The sequence below is a fragment of the Panicum virgatum genome, chromosome 4N (genome assembly GCF_016808335.1).
Source record: "Panicum virgatum strain AP13 chromosome 4N, P.virgatum_v5, whole genome shotgun sequence".
NCBI lineage: Eukaryota > Viridiplantae > Streptophyta > Magnoliopsida > Poales > Poaceae > Panicum > Panicum virgatum.
In genome coordinates, this window is record NC_053148.1 from 49,552,002 (window position 1) to 49,574,871 (window position 22,870).

At 47.1% G+C, this 22,870-nt stretch overlaps 3 protein-coding genes across 3 annotated transcripts; 1 reads left to right on the top strand and 2 right to left on the bottom strand.

The window, feature by feature from the left end:
- Nucleotides 1-1,650: 1,650 nt before the first annotated feature.
- On the bottom strand, nucleotides 1,651-6,086 carry LOC120668837 (leucine-rich repeat receptor-like kinase protein THICK TASSEL DWARF1). The gene is made up of 2 exons (XM_039948634.1): nucleotides 3,185-6,086; nucleotides 1,651-2,232 (listed from the first exon to the last, which is right to left on the bottom strand). Exons 1-2 carry the CDS (start codon nucleotides 5,922-5,924, stop codon nucleotides 1,874-1,876), a joined length of 3,099 nt encoding a protein of 1,032 aa, XP_039804568.1. The 5' UTR covers nucleotides 5,925-6,086; the 3' UTR covers nucleotides 1,651-1,873.
- Nucleotides 6,087-13,447: 7,361 nt separating this feature from the next.
- LOC120668840 lies at nucleotides 13,448-15,215 on the top strand. The gene is made up of 2 exons (XM_039948636.1): nucleotides 13,448-13,615; nucleotides 14,613-15,215. The coding sequence occupies exon 2, from the start codon at nucleotides 14,623-14,625 to the stop codon at nucleotides 14,890-14,892; it is 270 nt and encodes an 89-aa protein (XP_039804570.1). The 5' UTR covers nucleotides 13,448-13,615; nucleotides 14,613-14,622; the 3' UTR covers nucleotides 14,893-15,215.
- Nucleotides 15,216-16,190: 975 nt separating this feature from the next.
- Nucleotides 16,191-19,140, bottom strand: LOC120668839 (RNA pseudouridine synthase 2, chloroplastic-like). Its single transcript, XM_039948635.1, has 6 exons — nucleotides 18,776-19,140; nucleotides 18,007-18,414; nucleotides 17,654-17,853; nucleotides 17,114-17,192; nucleotides 16,826-17,001; nucleotides 16,191-16,755 (listed from the first exon to the last, which is right to left on the bottom strand). Exons 1-6 carry the CDS (start codon nucleotides 19,103-19,105, stop codon nucleotides 16,650-16,652), a joined length of 1,299 nt encoding a protein of 432 aa, XP_039804569.1. The 5' UTR covers nucleotides 19,106-19,140; the 3' UTR covers nucleotides 16,191-16,649.
- Nucleotides 19,141-22,870: the final 3,730 nt, after the last annotated feature.

Genomic DNA, 22,870 nt, shown 5'->3' on the forward strand with positions numbered 1-22,870 from the left:
GCGAAGGAAGCGCTCCGCTGTGTCTGACTTGTGGGGTCGCGTATGCTGTCGCTGCGGTTGCGGCGTTGCGGTGGGCCTACCTGTCGGTGAGTAGTTGCCGGTAAGTTTCGTCAAGAGTTGGGAGGCGTGCGCCGCAGGACCGCCCCACGTGGAGATCACGTCCTCCAATCCAATAGGGGTAGACTGTTTCCATCTGTTTGACGAGTGGGCCATGGTTGCAGTCTAACGCCTGGCTCTGGTCGGCGGTGGGCCATGGGGAGGTTTTCCTCCACCAGGAAGCAAGGCCCAAGAGCATCTTCTTTACACCATGGGTGAGGCCAAAGCCCAAGATATTTCTTTTCTTTTCTTTGTCCAAAACGGGAGTAGATCCGTCGCACAAGGGCGCAGGGAAGATGGGCCGTAAATTTTTCTTGGGTTGCCGACCAGCAGCTTCCTTCATGATTGCAACAAAATTATTGCATTGGAAAAAAATCATTGAAATAAGAATAAAAATTTGTTAAGTTGAATCCAATCATACCCTTAAAAACGAAAATTTTTTGAATGGAATAAATTGTGCTTGCCGCGCACTTGCGGCCAGCACCGCTGTGGGATCGATCTAGGGAGGGATTCAAGACGGGATTGATGAATGGAGAAGAGGGATCAGGAAGTAGAGGTGATAAAAGGTCTTAAAATTTGGCTCAGATAATTTAAGAACCGAACCCTAAAAAGAATGGATTCTAATTCTATAAAAATTTAAGCTAAAAATGTATAGTCCCTTGCCACCCGTACCAGGGAGAGAAGGCGCCGCAAGCTAGTAGAGATGGCATCGGATCGGGTTCGGTGCGGGTATCCGCGGGTTTCGGTTTTTCGGGTTTCGGGTTAGTTTTTCGCCTACGGTTTTCAGGTTCGGGTTTAGGTTTGGTTTCGGGTTCGGTTTCGGATTTTGGTTTCCACCCGTGGATATCCGAAATAAATCATTTGAAATTAAAACTCATATTTTATAATATGTTAATGATAATTCTTTTACTTAGACTATTAAATTTATTGAAAGTTGACTCATGAAAATATATATTATTTATTGCCTCTTGTTTATACATGTGAATATGTGTATATTTATCCGCGGGTTTGGTTTTGGTGATGGATTTCCACTCGGATCCTCTATTCTTCCTTCTTTTTGGGCGAAAAAAAAACATTCTGATTCTTCCTAGTCTTACACCTTGCATCCACCATCACTCCCAACTTTCGCAACATCGCAACCTTTTCCCGTAGAAAAACTAGCAAAACAAACACCTTGTGCCGCCAAAAAAAAACAGAAGGGAAATGAAAGAACTTTTACAAGAAGCCATCTCGAATAATTAACCAAAGCAGCGGCAGGGAGGAATATATGCCAGGTCAGTTGCATGGGCAGCGGCGCACCGAGACGCAAGAGATAGACAAGGGAGAATAAAGGAAGACGAGTCCCGTCCGGTTCTTTGCTATCCCGGATTCGATTCCGCAGGCAGGGATGACGGCCTGGCAACCATCCACTCACGGATTTGTTTGGTATAAAACTAGGGTGATAGATTCGTTCACCTTTCGAGATTCCGCCTCCTCAAGTTTTGTTTGACGTAAAACGAGCAAAAGATAAAAGATGACAACGAATCAAATTGCAAGAAAAAGAAAAAGAAAACAGAGAGAGATGCATGGCATATGTTTGATCATGGAGGAGATATTTCAACTTCAACTTTACTATATGCACATATCCATTCAGCCATGCGATGACCAATGCCATTCTGACAAGAACGCTAACCTTCGCCTTCTTCCAGGACGAGTAGGACGAGTAGGCAGCCATTCATCTGCTGGTGGTTGTTATTCTACACATCCATCACAAGCACCAGCCAAAATGGGCCACAATTCACAAGGCTTGGAGATCGTTGGGCTGGGCCGCGGCGGAGTTGGAGAGCATGTGGACGACCTCGCGCATGGTGGGCCGGGCCGTGCTGGCCTCCTCCACGCACGCCATGGCCACCTTGTACAGGTCCACCAGCAGCGGCACCGGCTCCGGGGCCAGCCGGCGGTCCGCCACCGCCAGCACCGCCGCGGCGTCGTCCGACGGGGCCGGGAGCTCGGCGGTCACCTTCCGGACCCAGTGCACGATGTCCACGCCGTCGCCGAAGCTGCCCACGGGGCGCCGCCCCGTGATCAGCTCCAGCAGCACCACGCCGAAGCTGTACACGTCGCTCTTCTCGTCCACGCGGAGGGTGTACGCGTACTCTGCAAACCCAAAAACACGATTGGTAGGAAGGATCAGCACTGCCATCATTAAGATGCATGCACATTAATGAATCACTTAAGCTACAGTCGCAAGAGGGAAAAAAGTTATTACTGTAGTATGCAGGACTGAATCTACTGTAGCTGCATAAAAGGAATAGCAGAAGGCCACAGATTTACTACATCCGTCCCAAAATATAAGCATTTGTTGACTTCTGCTGATCATGTTTGACCATTCGTCTTATTCAAAAAAATTGAGAAAAAATAAAAACAATTAAAGTATACTTCAAATATATACGATGATAAAACATGTTATAACAAAATAAATAATATTTTATCAAATTTTTTGAATAAGACGAATAGTCAAACATAATTAGCAAAAGTCAACAAATACTTATATTTTGGGACGGATGGAGTATGAGGTATCTGACAAGTCAAGACATGGGCAGATCTGCTCCAGGCAGGCATGGAGCTGCACTGCAATGGAGAGAGGAGACTCCTTATCCCTGTCGGATCAATTTGCCTAGAGACCCCACAAGGCTACAACAAAACAAATGAACAGCACAAGCACTGCACCAGAATGCCCATTCCTCTAGTCCAAAGGCAGGGTTTGTCCTATAGTTTAGTGTCCCCCATTGACCTCTCAGATAACAACAAAGATCTGCTTCTAGGGACATGCCGGATCCAAGCTAAAATCCAAAGAAGCAGAGCTAGAACCTGACGCCGATTATATTAATCACTGTCTGTCTATCACCAGACACCAGTGCTACAGTACACGACCATGCATTGCAATTGCAAATGTGACTACCAAAAAGTTACCGTTTGATTCTCTGATCCGAGGCACGCTGCTTTTGTCATCTCTCTAGTTGACTATGCATGCAGCTCAAGGCAACAGAATGCTAGTACAAACACTGCGCAAGCAGTACAGCTCAGGTAGCAAAGCAAGAGTTTGTACCTGGCGCGATGTAGCCGTAGGAGCCGGCGATGGCAGACATGCACTCGGAGGTGGCGCCGCCGCCGCCGCCGCCAAGGAACTTGGCGAGGCCGAAGTCGGCGACGTGCGCCTCGAAGGCGGAGTCGAGCAGGATGTTGTTGGACTTGACGTCGCGGTGGATGATCCTCGGCGCGCAGTCGTGGTGGAGGTAGCAGAGGCCGCACGCCGCCTCCGCCGCCACGCGCGCCCTCGCCTCCCACCCGAGGTGGCCGCCCTTGCCGCCGTGCAGCATCTCGCCGAGTGACCCGTTGGGCATGTACTCGTACAGCAGCAGGTTGGTCTCCCTGTTGGAGACGAAGCCCAGCAGCCGCACGATGTTGCGGTGCCGGATGCGCCCCAGCGTGGTCACCTCCGCCGTGAACCCGCGGTCGTGGTCGCCGCCGCCCCGCCCGACGAGCCGCTTGATCGCCAGCTCCGTGCCGCCGGGCGTCACGCCGTGGTACACGATCCCCGCGCCGCCCTTGCCGATGATGTTGTCCTCCTTGAGGCACTCCACCGCGTCGTCCGCCGAGAAGTCCAGATTCTGGAACGCCGTCATCTTCCACGCGCCCGACCGCCGCCGCGCCGCCTCCCACCACGCCGCGCACCCCTTCCTCGCGCCGAAGAAGGCCATGATCAGGAGGGCGAGCATGACGACGAGCCACACCAGCATCTTCTTGGGGTCCCACCGCCGCAGGGAGAACGGCGAGCCCGGGCCGGCGGCAGGAGGGCAGGCGGCGGCGGCGAAAGGCGCGCCGCACAGGCCGGGGTTGCCGACGAACGAGCTCTCGTTGAACACCAGGAACTGGCCCTGCATCGGCACGGGGCCGGACAGCTGGTTGTAGGACACGTCCAGCGTGGTGAGGCTCGTCATGTTGGGCATAGCCGGCGGGAGCTCGCCGGACAGCCTGTTCCTGGACACGTTCAGCGTGCACAGGATCTTGAGCGACGTGATGGCGTCCGGTATCTCGCCGGTGAGGTCGTTCCGGCTGAGGTCGATGGCGCCGAGGGAGCCGCAGCCCGTGAGCTCCTGCGGGATGTCTCCGGTGAGCGCGTTGCCGCTGACGTTGAGCCTGGTGAGGTTCCTGAGCTTGCCGATCTCCGGCGGCAAGGGCCCGGAGAAGTTGTTCGACTCCAGCGACAGCGTCTGCAGCGCTTGGAGGTTGCCGATGGATGGAGGAATGCGGCCACCGATCCCATTGTTCCCCAGCATCAGCATGGTTATCTTGTCGCCGCCGATCAGGTCCGGGAGCTCGCCGGTGAGCAGGTTGTCGGAGAGCTCCACCATGTCCGCCTTGGGGAGGTCAAAGAGCCCAGCCGGCACGGGCCCCGTGAGGAAGTTCTTTCCAAGGCGAACGCGCTTGAGCGTCTTGCAGTCGCCGAGCGCCTCGGGAATGTGGCCGAAGAAGCCGTTCTCCATGAGCACGAGCATCTCCAGCTTCCGCCCTAGGCAGAGGTCCGGCGGTATGGTGCCGGTGAGGTGGTTGCCGGTGACGTCCAGGTTCTTGAGGCGGCCGTTCCTCCCGAGCGCGGCCGGGAGGTGGCCGGTGAGGTTGTTGTCCCAGACCTGCAGCACCTCGAGGTGCGGGAAGTCGCCGAGGAACTCGGGTATCTCGCCGCGGAGGTGGTTCCGGAAGAGGTTGAGGAGCTTGAGGCTGCCGGCGAGGTTGGCGAAGCTGGGGGGTATCTCGCCGGTGAGTTCGTTGATGGAGAGGTCGAGCGACTGGAGGTTGGCGAGGCCGCCGAGCTGCGGCGGTATCTCCCCGGTGAGCTGGTTGATGGAGAGGAAGAGCGTGTCGAGCTGGGTGAGGCGCGCGAGCTCGGGCGGGACGGGGCCCGTGAGGTTGCAGCTGCTCATGTCGAGGCGGACGAGCGAGCGGAGGTCGCCGAACTCGGGCGGGACGCCGCCGGTGTACTGGTTGAAGTAGCCGATGTACATCTCGCGCAGGCGGGTGAGGCGCGCGAGCACGGGCGGCACGCGGCCGGAGAGCCAGTTGCCGTTGAGGCCGAGGTACTCGAGCGCGGCGAGGTCGCCGAAGGAGTCCGGGATGGAGCCGTTGAAGTAGTTCCCGCCGAGGTGGAGGAAGCGGAGGCGGGCGTGGCTTGCCCCGAACGGCGGCAGCGGGCCGGAGAGGTTGTTGTTGTACACGTCGACGAGCTCGAGCACGGGGAAGTAGGGCTCGCTGGCGCCGGCGGCGGGCGGCGGCGGGAACGGGCCGGTGAGGTTGTTGTTGGAGAGGTTGAGGTGGCGCAGCGCGGGCATGGACGCGAGCGCCGGCGGGACGCCGCCGGGGAGCGAGCAGGCGGCGACGGTGAGGTTGGCGAGCGCGTCGAGCAGCGCGAGCTCGGGCGGGAGCGAGCCCCCGTGGAGCGGCACGGCCGTGAGGTTGATGGCGACGACGCGGGACGTGGCGGGGTCGCAGGCGACGCCCAAGAAAGCGCAGTGCGCGGGCGGGACCGCGGCCGGGTCCCAGTCGGCGAGCGGCGCGGGGGAGGAGTTGGAGTGGAAGGCGGTGGGGACTAGCGCCGCCTTGAGGCGGGCCAGCGCGTACGCGTCCCGCTCCGGCGAGGCGGAGGCGGCGGGCGGGAGGAGGAAGAGGAGGAGGAGGAGGACGGGGTGGAGGGGAGGCATGGTGGCGGCGGGTGCGGGTGCGTCGTGGTGGCGGCGAGCGGGACGTGGGAATAAAAGGTGGGAGGCGGTGGTGGAGGAGGGAATGAGCATATGGAATCCGGCCGTCCACCCCACCGGCGGCCGAGCTCTTGTCAGCCGGCGTGGCGTGCTATGGATGATGGGCTTGGCTTGGCAAAGGCTGAGGCTTGAGCTTGACGACGCCGGGTCAAAGGCCCGGATGGATGGTGCTCTCGGCGCACGGCAGGCTGACGCGTGCGGTGTCAGAGGGCGCAGGCTGACCCTGTGCTCTCGTTATGAGAGACGGCGCGTCTGGTTTTTGTGCGCGGACGGGACGGGACGGGGATATGGAGATCCGGCGCCGGACCGGAGGGAACGTGACGCGCCGCTCTATGTTCTCTGGGTTCGCAGTGTTGGGACTTTTTTAGTTCACTTTGTATTTTGATTTTTTTAGATTTTATAATATTTAAAATATTAAATGTAGATTAATTACAAAATTAATTACAGATCTCGTCGGTAAACTACTAGACGAATCTAATGAGCCTAATTAATCTATTATTAGAACATCTTTACTATAGTATTACTTTAGCAATTTAGTGTCTAATCGCATCCTGATTAATCTCATTAGATTCGTCTCGCGATTTACAGTCTATTTGTGTAATGCGATTTATTTTTCGACTACATTTAATACACTATGCAAGTGATTTAAAAAAAATTGTATTTTAACTTTATACATCTATAAACCATACCTTGGTAGGCTCGCTCCTTGGGGGAAGCCTCCATCAGATGCACAGACTGCCAGCTTCGAGCTTGGACGCGCGCCATTGTCGCCCTTTCCTAAGATCTTTGATCCTCCTAGCCTAGACCTTATTTGTTTTCTTAATTTAATTTAAATTATAAGTTTTGTGGCATCGCATATTTAAATATTAATTAAAAAATGTTAAATATAGATTTATTGTAAAACTAATTTTATAAATCATAATTTACACGAGACGAATATGTTAAATCTAATTAGTTTATAATTTGATCACAATTTGATACAGTACCATCTGCTAATTATGTATTAATTATATTTAATAGATTCGTCTAAAGCTCTAATTGCAACTTATGCAAAATAGTTTTATATTAAATTTATATCCAAACATTGTGACATCTACTTGAAAAACCAAACGAAATCTTAATCAGACCTAGCAGGTTTTGCTGATCGTCTCATAGTCATGGCTTCATGGTAAAATTGGAGCTGCATTCACAAGATCTCCTACAGGTCTAAAGTGATTTTACCACGCGATCAGCGAGGTTCACTTGACGTTTGGAAATGGAAGAAGGTGGATTCCCATTCCCAGAAGAGCTTTTGTAGCATTGCTGCTCTTCCCACAACTGGAACCACATTTATTCTGGGGTTTCTTCAGAAAGGATCTGAGCTCCTGTAGGCAGGCAGGCCCTGGGGAAGTTTCAACGGTGCCTTTGCGGATTCGGGTGCTTGGCGATGCCTTTTCTCAGTTGCCTCGCGTGGCACACACATCACAACACAACAGAAAGAAAGCTGTGTGGCTTTGTGTGCCACCAAGGACTGTCCTTCTTGCCCCCACTCCCTGCCTTCCTCTGCTTGCTCTGGTCCGTCCACAAGCCTCCTGCCCTGAACTGAACGTGACCAAGCTCCTGCTGCACCCTGGGCCTCCTATTCCTGGGCCGTGTTTGGTTAGATGAAAAAATTTTCGCGCACGTTTTTCGAGAAGAGAATCTCGTACGCATGGAGTACTAAATGAAGTCTATTTGCAAAACCTTTTTAGGGACGGATGTAACTTTTCGAGACGAATCTAATTGTTGTAATTAATTGATGATTTGCTACAGTTATGCTATAGTAACCATCCTCTAATCGCGCGGTCAAAGGCCTCATTAGATTCATCTCGAGATTTACACGGGGGGTTGTGGAGGTGGTTTTGTAATTAGACTTCGTTTGATAGTTTAAATTTTTGGTCAAAAGTGCTACAGTAAAACGTGAAAATGAACCAAACACGGCCCTGGACTCTGCATTATGCAGTCAAAGTAACGTCCGTCCCTCCCGCCTCAACAGCGGTGGAGGATCATCCAATTCTCATCAATCCGAAACCATTGTTTAGGTTCCTGAGTTCAGCCACGCATCTGGTGTGATTCAGAGGTGTGTTTAGTTGGTGAAAAAAATTAGATTTTACTACTGTAGTACATTTCGTTGTTACTTAACAAATAATATTCAATTATGGACTAATTAGTTTTAAAAGATCAGATTGTGCTAATCAGTTAGACGGTGTAATTAGTTATTTTTTCAACTGCATTTAATGTTTTGTGCATGTGTCCGAAGATTCGATGTGACGAGTGCTGTACAATTTTTTTTAGAAACTAACCAGGGCCCGCAAGAAGAAACGGATCACTGCACAATCACGAATTCACGGTCCATTGTTGCCAAGCTGCCGAGGACATTAGCAGGCACATGAGAGTGTCTGCATAGCTAAATAGCTTGCCCACGAAGAGGATGCTGGAGCTGCAGCCCTTTCTCTGCCTTCTCCATCTTCCGCCCATTGCTTCCATGTTCCATTCCATCCAGATCTGCCTAGATAACCGTGCCCGTCCCGGCCCAGGGTAATAGACGAAAGGAAAGGTAGAAAAAAGTTTTCTTTTTCCGATCTTCCTGCAGGCGCCATGGCCCATGGCGCTGCTCCCTGCTGCGGTGCAGCCTGTGCTCCACCAGCACGGTGTGTACCCCCTGTGCTCCACCAGCACGGTGTGTACCCTCGGGCTGGGCAAATTTAACCGAAAATCGAAAACCGAACCGAAAAAACCGAGAACCGAAACTGAAAGAACCGAGAACCGAAACCGAAAGAACCGAAACCGAGAATTTCGGTTCCTAGTTCGGTTCCTAATTCTGCGGAACCGAAATAGACCGGTTAGTTCGGTTCTTGGGCTCGGTTAACCGAAGCCCAACCAAAAGCCCAATAGCCCAATAGCAGCCCAAGATGTAGAACAGCCCATCTTGAACCCTAGCTCTAGCAGACCCCCTCAGCCTCCAGCCCTCCACCGACAGCCTCTCCACTCCCTCATCCCCCAGCCCCGTGCTCCCGCCGCCTCCACTCCCGCAAGGCCGCATCCCACCAGCCCCGCCACCGCCGGTCCGCCACCGGCGCCTCCACTCCGCCCGAGGACCGAGCCCGAGGCCCCGACCCCGACCACGGCACGGAGGCGCACCATCTACCCCCCTGCCCCCTCGCTTCCCGCCCGCGCCCACCGCCGGCCACCGCCCTCAGCCCCACCCCTTGGCGAGCAGCCGAGCACGCGCCGGCCGCCCTTCGGCTCCCGCCCCTGGCCACCGTCCCTGCCTGCCCCATGGCCGCCGGTCGCCGGCCCTAGCCCCATCCCCCTGCGCGGTGCAGGCTGCAGGTGCGACCAGCGCGCGGCGGCGGCTCCCCCCGGCAGGCGCAGCGGCAGCGACGACAATCGGATCCCGCCTCGCCCTCCCCGCCCGCCGCCGCGGCACCTCCCTGACCGCCACCGCGGCCCGTTCCCGCCCGCGGGCCCGCGGCCCCGCCCTCCCCAGCGGCCTCCAGCGGGGCATGCGGCCAGCCGGCGCGCGGGTCGCGACGGTGTTGCGCCTCCCTGGTAGGCCAGGCGCACGACGGCGGGGCAGCCGTGGTCCTCGCCCATCGGCAGTCCAGGGCTCCAGGCGGCGGTGGTGGCGCACCCGTCCCCTGCAGGGAAGCCGCCGACGGCGAGCGGCGATGCGCGTTCCTGGGTCCTCAACTAAGTTCGGTTCCATCGGTTTTAACCGAAACCGAACCGAAAGAACCGAACCCGAAATTTTTCGGTTCCTAATCTTGAAAAGAACCGAACGGTTCCTGTTTTTGAGGAACCGAACTTCTTTAAGAACCGAAGAACCGAACCGATCGGTTCGGTTAGAACCGAATGCCCAGGCCTAGTGTACCCGGCCGCCTTGGATGCATGTGTGCTACGGCCGGCAGGGCTCTACCTCTACTCCCCGCTGTTCCTACACGGCTACACCATCGCTGAGCAGGCTGCTATGGCCCATGGCCTACTAGCTGCGTTGAGCACTTGCCTGCCCTCTGAGCTGAGGGCCTGCATCATGGACGGTCGCGCGTAAAGCCAAAGCAAAGCAGAGCAAGGCCGGGGCGTCTGTTCGGCACGGGTTGACCTGCCACCATCGCAGTGGAGGGCCCAGAGTCCAGCCTCTTCACCTGGTGGCTATCACACTGTTGACTCTCAGGACTGTTTCTATCTTTTCCAAAAACATGAGCCATGGTCATTGTTCTGGGCGTTTTTAATTCGCGAAAATTTTTAGGTTCGGCTAATGTAGCATTTTCGTTTTTATTTGGTAATTAGTGTCCAATTATGAACTAACTAGGTTTAAAAGATTTATCTCATCATTTACAGCTAAACTGTAAATTAGTTATTTTTTAAACTACATTTAATGCTCCATGTATGTGTTCAAAAATTCGATGTGACAGGGAATTTTGAAATTTTTTTGAAATTAAACATGGGAATCTTTTGTTCAATCCCAAACTCCGTGTCTTGGGCTAGTTTAGTTACCATTCCATTATTAGTGGTTGTTTATTTTAGCACGACATTATCTAATTATTATATAATTAAGTTTATTAGGTTCATCTTGCGATTTTGCTGGAGTTATAGAATGGCTTTGCCCCCATGCATGCATGCTATGGTCTTGATTCTTGTCCGATTCAGTGGAGGAATGAGTCGGACCCAACAGACTGAATTCGAATCCACACCCATGCGGCGTGTCATCTGCGTATTAGCAGTTGAACGTTCAAAAGGTGAAGAAGCCTAATGCGTCCATACTTACCCATGGGATGCGAGAGTAGCCTTACCACAAATGATTCATCGGTTCCAAAATGTAATAATGTTTTATTTTATCCCAAGTAAAACTTCTTTTGACTTTTGATTATTTTCTTAAAAAATTGGTCAAATTTGGATAATTTGATTTCGAACAAAATTTAAATATTTTAAAGTAGATGTAGCAACCAGCTTCACAGTTACGTTAGGTCTAATCATGGCAATGAGCACCTTCACGCAAGAAATGCTACTCCCCAAGATACTGTACTTTTTTTAAAAAAAATCCTCATCAAGAACATTCCTCTCCCACTGCTTCCTGCTCTCCATTATCACCACTCTCCTGTCTTTGTACTCCATTTAGCTGTGGTTAGTTCATGAAAATTTTTGGGTTAGTTACTGTAGCACTTTAGTTGTTATTTAGTAATTAATGTCCAATTATAGACTAATTAGACTTAAAAGATTCATCTCGTTATTTCCAGTTGAACTGTGTAGTTGGTTATTTTTTTGACTGCATTTAATGCTCTATGCATGTGTTCGAAGATTCGATGTGACGGGGAATCTTGAAATTTTTTGGAAACTAAACATGGCCTTAATATTCTTTCAGTAGCATCTAAGCGCATGTCTCGATAGATTAACCGGCGATCATCCATGGAGAAAAGGAAAAAGGCTACGCTCATTGCATTGCTATCCATGTGCCGCTGCCTGCAGGGGCAAAGCTCAAGCTGCTTTTATCTGCAGAAAATGAAAGGCTCGCCACCTTTTGTTGCCCTCAAGTCTCTGGGATCGGCCAGTAACAGACAAGTCAAGCACTAAACAAATGCAGTTCTGGTAGAATCGAATCACACTAATGACTCCAAAGCCTGCTTAACAATCGCAAGAAAATGGTGTCCATCCATTGCATTAGCAGATTAGCAGGGGAAAGGGGATGCATGGAATAGGAGGAACTGGCCGACCGGCCGGCCGATCGATTCGGCGTGGGACATGGGTGGGAGAGGGAATAGATGCATCAGCAATTCAGCATGCAGCTGAAACTCAGTGAAGTGATGAGTGAGCACACACTTGCCTGGCCACCACTTTCGCTTTGTTAGGCTGCCCCTGGCTGAATCCATTGTGGGAGCTCAGCTCAAGTATCGGACTCAGAGTGCGTTTGTGCAGTGCCGCGAACATGTTCCAAAGCAAGCGGAGGACCGAATCATGGTCATGGCGAGTGGGGAAAACAAGTAGCAAACTCATTGTTAACTCAGTTTCTTTTCAAATCTTCTGGAAACCATTTGAATTTTTTTGAGGGGTTGGAATCATTTTAACTTTTTTTTTGAGGGGTTGGAAATCATTTTAACTAGAGCGAAAGCAAACTCCATAGAATATTTCACGGCCCATTATTCTCTAGAAAAAGCCCATTCGTGTCCAGTAGCTCATGAAGTAATGGATTTTTTTCATTTTTGTATTTAAAAAAAATTAAAATTTCAAAAATATATGGCGGTTTCGAAAAATTTCAAAACTATACCCCTGTCGCCCCTTGCCTGGGCGACAGGGGGCCTGTCGCCCTCTGGCTGGGCGACAGGACCTAAATGTAAAAAAAATTATATTTAAGTCCTGGCGCCCGGGACGCATTAAACAGCGAACTTGTAAAATAGATATAAAATCGTAAAAAAATCAGAAAAATACAAACTCAACTGTTCTGAATTCTATGAAACAAGATCTACAACTTTTGTCATATAAAGTTTTTCATTTGATCAATGTATCTTGCTCTATTTTAAATACTAATTTAATGCACTTTTATTTAAATCTCAAGATCCATCCTTTGGATGCAGGTCACCTTTGGCTAGAGTGTTGTATATGGTGAGCATAGGCTTGCACAAAATTGGTAGATCCAGAAAACATTTTTAGAATAAGTTTTTAAATTAAATCTTGCAATATGTCTAGTTTAAATGGGTTATTTATCCATGCTGCTATACTGAGTTTTAGAAGCCATAACTTTTACAGTACCATTATTTTATTTTCTAAGAGCTATAAAAAAAGTTTAGTAAATTTTAGATAAGCACAACTAGACCAAATGAATTATGACTAAGGTAAATGCACTAAATCAAGAAAAATAGTTCTTGTACCTAGAAAAAATTGAAATAATTCATTTGGTCTAGTTGCGCTTATCTAAAATTTACCAAACTTTTTTGTAGCTCTTAGAAAATAAAATAATGGTACTGTAAAAGTTATGACTTCTAAAACTCAGTATAGCAGCATAGATAAATAACTCATTTAAACTAGACATATTGCAAGATTTAATTTAAAAACTTATTCTAGAAATGTTTTCTGGGCCTACCAATTTTGTACAAGCCTATGCTTACCATATGAAACACTCTGGCCAAAGATGACATGCATCCAAAGGATGGATCTTGAGATTTAAATAAAAGTGCATTAAACTAGTATTTAAAATAGAGCAAGATACATTGATCAAATGAAAAACTTTATATAACAAAAGTTGTAGATCTTGTTTCATAGAATCCAGAACAGTTGAGTTTGTATTTTTCCGATTTTTTTACGATTTTACATCGATTTTATAAGTTCGCTGTTTAATGCGTCCCGGGTGCCAGGACCTAAATGTAATTTTTTTTTACATTTAGGTCCTGTCGCCCAGCAAGGGGCGATAGAGGTATAGTTTTGAAATTTTTCGAAACCGCCATATATTTTTGAAATTTTAATTTTTTTTAAATATATAAATGAAAAAAATCCTGAAGTAATTGTCGGCCTGTTAACACCACTCGGCCCAAATAATGGAAGGCCCATCCACCTTGCTCTCTCTCTCCAGCACGCAGCCACTCATCCCCGTTCCCCAAACCCTCCCCACCGCCGGCCGCCGGCCGCCTGCGTGGCCGGTGCCTCCGTCGCGGACCCTCCGGTGGCTTGCCCCTGCGTCGAACGCCTCCTGCAGCGCCCTGCGGCCTGCGCCTAAGGTTTGTAACTCCTGCTCCCAGCAGTTCTCTCCTCCGTGCCGTGCAGTCTGCAGGTTGGATTCTGCATTAGTAATCGATTGGGATTGGTGTGGTTTTTGCTTGGATTTTGGGTAGATGGAGGCAATTTTCCCGAAATATGCTTTACCCTGTGTTCAGCTCTTGATGTAGGGCTAATTGCAATGTAAGTTGCTGGATGATGCCATGTGGTCGATGATGGGAATTCGGAATCATACTTTAGGCCTTGTTTAGTTGTACGATGTAAAGTTTTTGAAAGAGGATCTTTTTACATTTGAAGTACTAAATATAGACTAATCACAAAATTAATTACAGAACTCGTCTGTAAATCGCGAGACGAATCTAATGAGCCTAGTTAATCCGTCATTAGAGGTTGTTTACTGTAGCATTACTGTAGCAATTTAGCGCCTAATTACGGCCTAATTAGGTTCATTAGATTCGTCTCGCGATTTACAGGCAAACTGTGCAATGTATTTTTTATTTTGTCTAGATTTAAGTCTCCATGTAGGTGCCGGAAATTTTTTTGGAATTTTGAATTATGCAACTAAACAAGGGGTTAGTCAACATGGCATCATACTAATAGCTGCTCACGATTCAGTATAATTTTCGAAACGGATAGTCGGGAGATTGGCTGTAGCTGACAAGATGGGAGATTTGCCGCATTTTAAGCAACTCAATGGATGTAGTAGTTTATTTCTTTGCATCAGCAATGTTCTGTTATCAATAAGAGAAGCATGTATAGTTGTTAAGTTTCATCTATGCATAGCACGTGGAGAAGTCTCCGAGCACTACTATTTAACTTCGATTATTTCATTTCACCGCCTAGTGTATAATTCACGTTTAACTTGTTTGGACATGTACTTCACGCAGTATGATACTCTTATGCTTTGTTCGATCACTTGTGTCATTTATCATCCATTGGTTTTGATCTGTCTAGCTAATATTGTTTTTGACCTCTTTGCTATCCATTTTTTGCCTGCAGAACTGTAGTGATGGAAGGCCAAGCAAAGGCTAGTCTTGGTCCAAGGGTGAAGGCTAACCTGGTTCTTGGAGCAGAATCATTTGCTATCAGCTCCGAGTCAGGTAGTCTGTCCGAGCAGCTGGCCACGATGAAGGAGAAGGGCATGGTGATTCTCAAGGAATACATCACCAAGCACAATGCTCCAAACGATGTCCCTGATGAGTCCGTTGAGGGTGAATCTGATGACGAGGGTGAAGCACTTGTCAAGAACCCCCCAAAGAAATCTAAGAAGCAGAAGTGATCATCCTGACTTCATCTGATTCATTGCTAGGCACAGCTAATGTATCTTTCTCTACGCTTTTGACAGAGAAATACCATATCATTGTTTGGCACATTTTGCTTTTGTAAGATTGGATAGTTGTCAGGCACAACTTGCAGGTGTAAAAACTTGGTGCTCATGTCATGCAACTCAGCAGCAGTTCTGCTTCTCTCTGTTGTCTTTTCATATTTTCTTGCACTGGACAATGGCGCCGGTACCCCTTCTCGTTTGTCCGTGCGCTGCATAAATGTGTAGCAACTGAAGCACGAGAATGTGTGCCAGTAGAAACTCCATACTATTCTCAACTCTGAAGTCTGAATTCTGTCACACTCATACTATGGCATCTGCATTTTCATAGAAAATATGGCACATATCAATAATGCATATGGATCGATCTTGATGGTCCCCCTTCTATATGAACTTCTATATGAACCGATGCAAGATGGATTGACCTTGATGCGTTGATCTTGTATTGTATGACCATTGATGCAAAATTGATACCCTGTACAATTTGTATTACAGAAGTTCAGATTGTGAACTCTGCTAAATTCTAACTGAACAGGGTATGGGAGCAGCACGATTTCTGGCTTGTCTGTATAAGTCTGGACTCTGGAATGTCCCAATCATCCAGACGGAGGCTCGTTGTTTAAAGAAAGCACTGGCAATTCTTTTGTAGCGTTGTTTTCACACCGTTAAAAAATCATGAGCTGACCATGACTAGAAAAAGAAGAGTAGATAACCAAGATAACTGAGAAGTGATCATCCTGAATTGAACAGGCAAGCAGTAGTCCCTCTGCAGCTGGACTGCTGAAGATAGAACATGTTGTGCCTGCTGTTGGACTGCTGAAGACAGAAATATCAGACTATTGTTAGGCACATCCTGCTGGGCCGCTGGGGTTGTAATTGCTGCTTATACAAGTGCAGATAATGTTGCTCATGTACATTATTTTTGTAAACCTAGACACTGCAAATTATCATTCCATCTGTTCATTTGCTTGATGCGTGGCAACTTATGCACAAGAAATTGTGAACAAATTTGAGATGTTTTCGCTATCCATGCCGAGTACATGTCCATACATTGTGGCCGCTGCAAATCATCCCTGCTATATTCTGGAAGATTCACCATCGTAGTCTTCCTGTACATTTCAGAACTGCAGTATGATTGCATCATAAAGCATTTTAAAAACAGACCACTGAAACACCTATTTTGGACAAACAGACTTGTAGCCACATCAGCGAGGCAAGTATGCAACAAGCACATGGTTGGAAGGAGAGAAAACAAAAACTCAATCCACGCCGCGAATCTGTAACTATTTACTTTGTACAATTTACATAATGGAAATCAATCATGGTGAGCAACAGCTACAGATTACACAGGATCACACAGCTAAAGGCTTTAGAAGTTATATGCTAATCCTTGGCTACCACTATCCGCCACAGCAAAAAAATAAAATAAGAAACTTAAAATAAACATTACATATAGAGAACTAAAATTCTATTTCTAGGTCTTAAAAAAAAAGAAACGTTCAAGATTTCCATGCTATTGTTCAACATCACCACTGTTTCTTACATCTCCGCCCTGGAGGAGTTCAAAAGCTCGTGGGCTTCTGCAGTTTAACTGTCAGCCTCACCGCCGACACAGCTCTGATAAAGCAGACCTTAGACAAGACATTACAGGCTAAACACCGCTCCCCAGCTCACTTGGCACAGAATTGTTATCGCACGACACCATCACCATTTTAGTCACCAGATGTTACACGTTGCAATTCATCAAGTACCTCGGTAAAATCATCTGGTGGGGGGCATGAGAATTCAAGGATCTTTCCTGAATGTGGATGCTTGAATCTCGGGAAACAACAACAATCATATTCGAAACTGCGGAAAAAACACAAGATACATATAGTACAATACCTACCCAAGCAATGCAGCATGAAGGCATGGCCTGTCTACTTTAGATATCAGATCTGAAAGTGCACTATGATATTTTGAAGGGGTTCTTGGTCTCAAAAGTGACAGTGCCATGCTTTTGGTACCGCCATACGTTTCATCACCAAGAAGTGGGATCCCTATATACTTCGCATGCGCACGGATCTGATAATCGACAGGTGCAAAATCAGCAATCAAAATAAGTGACACGCCCATGTTTAAGAGTGTATTTCCCAAGCTATTCCATGCAATCCAAATGATATACACATATTATTACCTGGTGAGTGCGTCCTGTCTCCAGTCTCCACTCTACTAGTGCGGATCCACCACCAGCAAAGACCTCTCTTACTTTGTACCTGTAGGATTTTTTGACATTCCCAAGTGTGCCAAATTACATATGAAGCCATGAAGCTTAAATCAGGTTTTGAATTGTGGAAAATACTTTGTATTTGTGGGTTTTTTTTGCTTAACTTATTAATTTTTGTAGATGAAAATCTTAAATTTCTATTAACTTTCACACAGCCATGACAACTTGACAGTGCAAATATAAATTCATTTGTTATGATTGGATTCAACTAAACAGACTATTTTGACCTGGGCACTTCCAGTTCCAGGTGATAATGAATAAGTTGAAACAGAGTGGATGTAGTGAATTTTGCGCATAACCAAACAGGGAAAAAAGCAAATAAATCTATGCTACAAAAGTATCATTATACCAGAGGGAGGTTTATTTCTATTGAGAAGTGAAATAACATTTGGGAGGCAACATCATATATGGAACCAAAAGAAAAGGGCATAAGTAACACGCATGAATCACCTACTAGCAGCATTGCGTGCATATCTGTGGCCTGATCCAGCAATAGCAACCATACGAATCCTATTGTTAGGATCACGTGCAATAGATGCCTCAATCCTGCCAGAATTTGGATGAGGTACGCCACAAGTAAGACTGATGTACACTCTACGAATTGTGTGCAGCTTGAACTGTTCAGCTAATTGAGCATGGGAATGCTCATCCTGTCCAAAAAAGGGAGAGTTCAGTATAAGCTTCAAAATAATAATTTAACATAGTAACATGCAGAAATTACGGGCATGTCCAAGTTCCACAAAACCTTTTCAAGTATCAGTTTTGTTTTTAACATTTTGGTGTCAGGATTGATAATTCAATACCTTAGCAACAACAAGAAGTCCTCTTGTCCCCTTATCAAGCCTGTGCACAATGCCAGGGCGCCCAAGAGCATCCCGCACTTCCGAACTAACAACTTCCGTAGTAAATTGATCAACATCAAATACATCAACATCGTCATCCGAAGAATCTAGGTAATCATCACCAGTTGAATTGCGTGCTAAACATGTAAACGTGGAAATCCTGCAGTGGTGAAGTATAGCATTGACCAAGGTGCCGTTTGCATTTCCTGGCGCAGGGTGAACAACCATATGAGCTGGTTTGTTCACAACAAGAACATGGTCATCTTCGTAAACAATGTCTAGCGGGATGTCCTCCGCCTCTGCCCTCAGTGGCTGTAGCTCCGACACCGTGCAACTGACCAGATCCCCACCCTTCACCATATGTGAAACCTACTATGCCCAAAGAGAAGCATACCAAACTAGTAAGACACAGCTAAAACACTACATATAGACATATAGACATATAACAAAGTAACATGTAATTGCAATTATTAAATGCGTTGCTTATGTGCTCGTACTACTACCAAGATGCTAATACAACTACTGCTGCATGTAATCATATGACCTGTGAGTTACTCAGTATGCCAATCTCTCCAATAAGAATTAAGAAGTTCTGCTTTTTCTCGGGGGAAAAAATAGAGAGAAGTTCTACTATAAGCTACAACGCTATTAATTTTAAGCATCACTACTTCACTGTTGTACTAACTCAACGATCAAATCTTGCATACGGTTAGAGAGAGAAGCAAGCCACCTTGGAGACCGGGCGGCCATTGACGGCGACGAGTCCCGCGCGGATGCTGGCCTGCACGCGCGCGCGGCTGACGCCCCCGCCGCCCAACCGCGCCGATATCCAGGCGTCGATCCGTGAGAGCCCCTCCCCGGCGGGCACGGCCTCCTCCAGGCGGGTCCCGCCGAGGCCTCCACCCCGGCTCTCCGGCTCCGCCGCCTCGGCTCTCGCGTTGGAGGCGACGCATCTCGCGTAGAAAGGTCGAAACCTGCATGTACGGGCGGCCTGGCGGCGTAGGAGGGCCGAGAAGGTGGCGGCGATCGCCGGCGGGGGCGCCGCCGTCGCAGCTGCCATTGGGCTGGCGGGGAGGTGGAAGAGGGCAGAGGGAGGGGGCGTTTTTTATATTTTTATATTTTTTAAAAACGTTTTTTATCGAAATATATTTTTGGTTTCACAATTTACAGTTTTATACATCTACCGCCCGGCCTGCCGCCCTCCTGCCGGGCGGTAAGGACCTATATATAATTAAAATTTAAGTTTTATCGCATAGAGGCCCGTACCAGCCGGTGGAGGGGCGGCAGGCAGGTCGACCGCCCGACAGGGGGGGCCGGAAGGCCCCCCAATATAAAAACTGAGGTCCATCCACCTGCATTTGCAGCAAACAACATCCATAGAGAGAAAAAGGAGAGACGTGGGGTGAGGGAGGGAGTTGCAGCAGCGAAGCCCTGTCGGATTTTAGATCCGAACTGCAGGTAACCAATATTTCTCAACTTTGCCATTCTAAAGTTATTTCTGTATTTTTGTTATAAACATGTCGTCATGTTATACTTATTTCGTTCTCATGCATCACCTACTTCGTTCTCAGTTGCGTATGTGTATGAATTGCTAAGTTATACTTTTCATATTCATCTACTTTACTAACGGTTTTTATTTCTATCCAAAATATTTAAAACAACATCTAATGCCGCACTGCTGCACTGACGGTCAAGGTTTAACTTGCGGGAGGGGCCTGCCGCCCCCCTACCAGGCGGCGGGTAGGCCTACCGCCCCGCCACCGGGCGGCGGGTACCTGCCGCCCGGCAGCAGCCTCCCCCAAGGGCCAAAATGCGATTAAAAATAAATTTTATTTACATTACCGCCCGACAGGAGGGCGGCAGGGGCCGGCCGCCCCACGGCCGGGTGGTAGGGGTATAAATCTGTAAATTATGAAACCGAAAATATATTTATGTAAAAAACCATTTTGAAAAATAAAAAAATAAAAAAAAGCGAGGGAGGGGATAACGAACGTTTGGGTAGCTGGGCCTATAAATTGAGCTGATATTGTTGACAACATAATGGGCCAAAATTACATGGACTTGTGAATGTCTGTCTGCATTTCCTGGACTGAACAGCAACAGCTCAAGAAACTCCATGATATCACATCAGATCATACTCCATCAGTATTTCCTGGACTAAAACTGGTTGCTGTAAAGTTGTTGCCCCCGAGCACTCGTTTGTCTAACAAGCCATTTCACAGCTGCTCGATTTGTCAAACGGAGCTGACAGCTGAGTTTATCATCTCAAAAATCTCAGTGAATGGAAACTGTTAACACTAAGGCCGTGTTTAATTTTTTACATGTAAAATTTTTGTGTTGGAGTCTTACTAATTTGAAGTACTAAATGAAGTCTATTTACAAAACTTTTTGCATAGATGAGTTGTAAATCGTGAGACGAATCTAATGATGCTAATTAATCTATAATTAGCTTGTAAACTATAGTATCACTGTTGCAAATCATAGATTAAGTATGCTCATTAGATTTGTCTCGTGATTTACAGCATATTCAAGCAAAAAGTCTTGTAAATAGACTTCATTTAGTACTCCATGCATATGTCCCAATATTGATGTGATTTTTTTTACGTTTAACGGATTTACATGTAAATATCTAAACAGACCCTAACGCATGCGTCATGGAACCGATTCAAAGACATGGCACCGATTTCCACGGCGATGATCATCACGCATCAGAGCAGGTATTATGGTCGGCGTGGAGGTGGCTGAATCCGACGTGGAGTAGGAGAGAGATTGCGAGCGGGCGGTTCGGCAAACGCCCGCTGCGGCCGGCTGAGACGTGCGCAGACACGCTGTGGCTTCCTTCTATTGGCTGACGGTGCTGCTGCAGCATTTAATTGCAGCCTCGTGCGCGCCTCCCCGCGCGCTTGCAGCCGGCCACGGGCTATATTTATAAAACTTGCTCTCAGCAGGGGCAGAAGCCAATCTTGAAGGGGCCAAATCAATGCGGTGGGCCCCGGCGTCCCGACAACGGCCCATCACCATTAACTCTGCTGTGCCGCAGTTGTAGTAGGAGTACTCCTACTCCCTCCGTCAGTTTATGTGCAATCCAAGAATTTGAAGTGCAAGTAGGAGTACTTTGGAAAATTTTGGATTTGGCACTGTGCCCTCCTGCCGGCTGCCGCACTGTTTTTTGTTTTTATTTGATAATTAGTGTCCAATCTTGAATTAATTAGGTTTAAAAGATTCATCTCATCATTTACAGTTAAATTGTACAATTGATTATTTTTTAAATTAAATTTAGTGTTCCATGTATGTGTTTAAAAATTTGATGTGACGGAAAATCTTGAAAAAAATTTGGGAACTAAACAGCCTAGCTTTTTTTTCTCCGAGACAACAGTGAACGCGGAACCCTTCTGTTCTTTACCTTCTCCCCACTGTTCATGACCCATGAGATAACGTAACAGTAGGTTAAGAAAAAAAATAGTCACCGTGTTCGCTTGCTTATCAGTCAACCAGCCAGCAATACTGTTCTCTCGTACTAAATCAGCACCAACCACCAGCCACCAGACACCAGCCAGTCAGCAGTGCTGTTCTCTCATACTCCCTCCTTCCCTGTTTATAAGGCATACACGTATATCAAGATTCAAACCTTGTCATCTTTGACCAATAATTTGACTATTAAATTTTTATTTTTATAATGCAAATTTCATATGATTGGATTCATAATCAAATATATTTTACAATGATTATAAGTTTATAATCAAAAGTGATATAATATATGATAAATAAATGATCAAAGTGTTGTTTAGAAGACCGTGTCATGTTCCACCATGCCTTATAAACGGGGAAGGAGGGAGTAATAAATTAGTACCAACCATCAGCCACATCCAAACGAACACATCGAGTCTGATTTTCCAAAAATTCACAAAAGATTGCACGTGACATTATTTCTCGTTTTTATCTTTTGCGCGAGCATGCAGACAGCATGTGATTTCCTTAATTAATTTCCTAATAAGTAGTAGTGATCAAGCTCACGCGTCGCTGGTACAAGCGACTGCTTTATTTCGGCTCACGCTTCTCATTGATCCAACAAAAGAGAAGCATTTATTCGTAAAGTCAAGTAGGGTGGGTTATCAAAGGACAGACAGACATGTGTTAATTAATTATAGCTAGGTGATTTGATTATACGTTTCTTTTTCGATGCCGCCAAAAAAATCCTCAGATATATATGGATCGAGTTCGGATCGAATAAAGTAGCTAGCTAGCTAGCTTTTGAAGAAATGAATAGCTAGCTTTTTTATTTAGAATATGGAAAGTTCTGACCTTGATAGGCTACAGCCAAAAGACAGTAGCACAGCACGTATGCTATCAAAGCATAGCAAGTTCCAATCTCGAAGCAAACCAAACATACTATGGGGCCGTTTAGTTACCAAAAATTTTCACCTCCCATTTAAACACATGTATGAAGCAATAAATATAATTAAATAACAAAACTAATTACACAGTTTGGATATACACGACGAGACGAATCTTTTAAGCCTAATTAGTGCATAATTAGCCATAAGTGCTACAGTAATCCATATGTGCTAATGATGTGGTCAAAGGCCTCAAAAGATTCGTCTCGTGGTTTACAAGTCAGTTCTGAAATTAGTTTTTTAATTAGTGTCAAAAAATACCTCCCGACATCTGGTCAAACTAATGACGTGACATCTGATCGGGATCAAAATAAATCAGAGCAAAACCAAAAGATTACATCTCAATTATGCTCCTAAAAATTCCAACCGCCTCTGTTGAAAAGCTCCATTATCACTCCTTCCAAACGTTGGCACAAATTTTTTAGCGACTT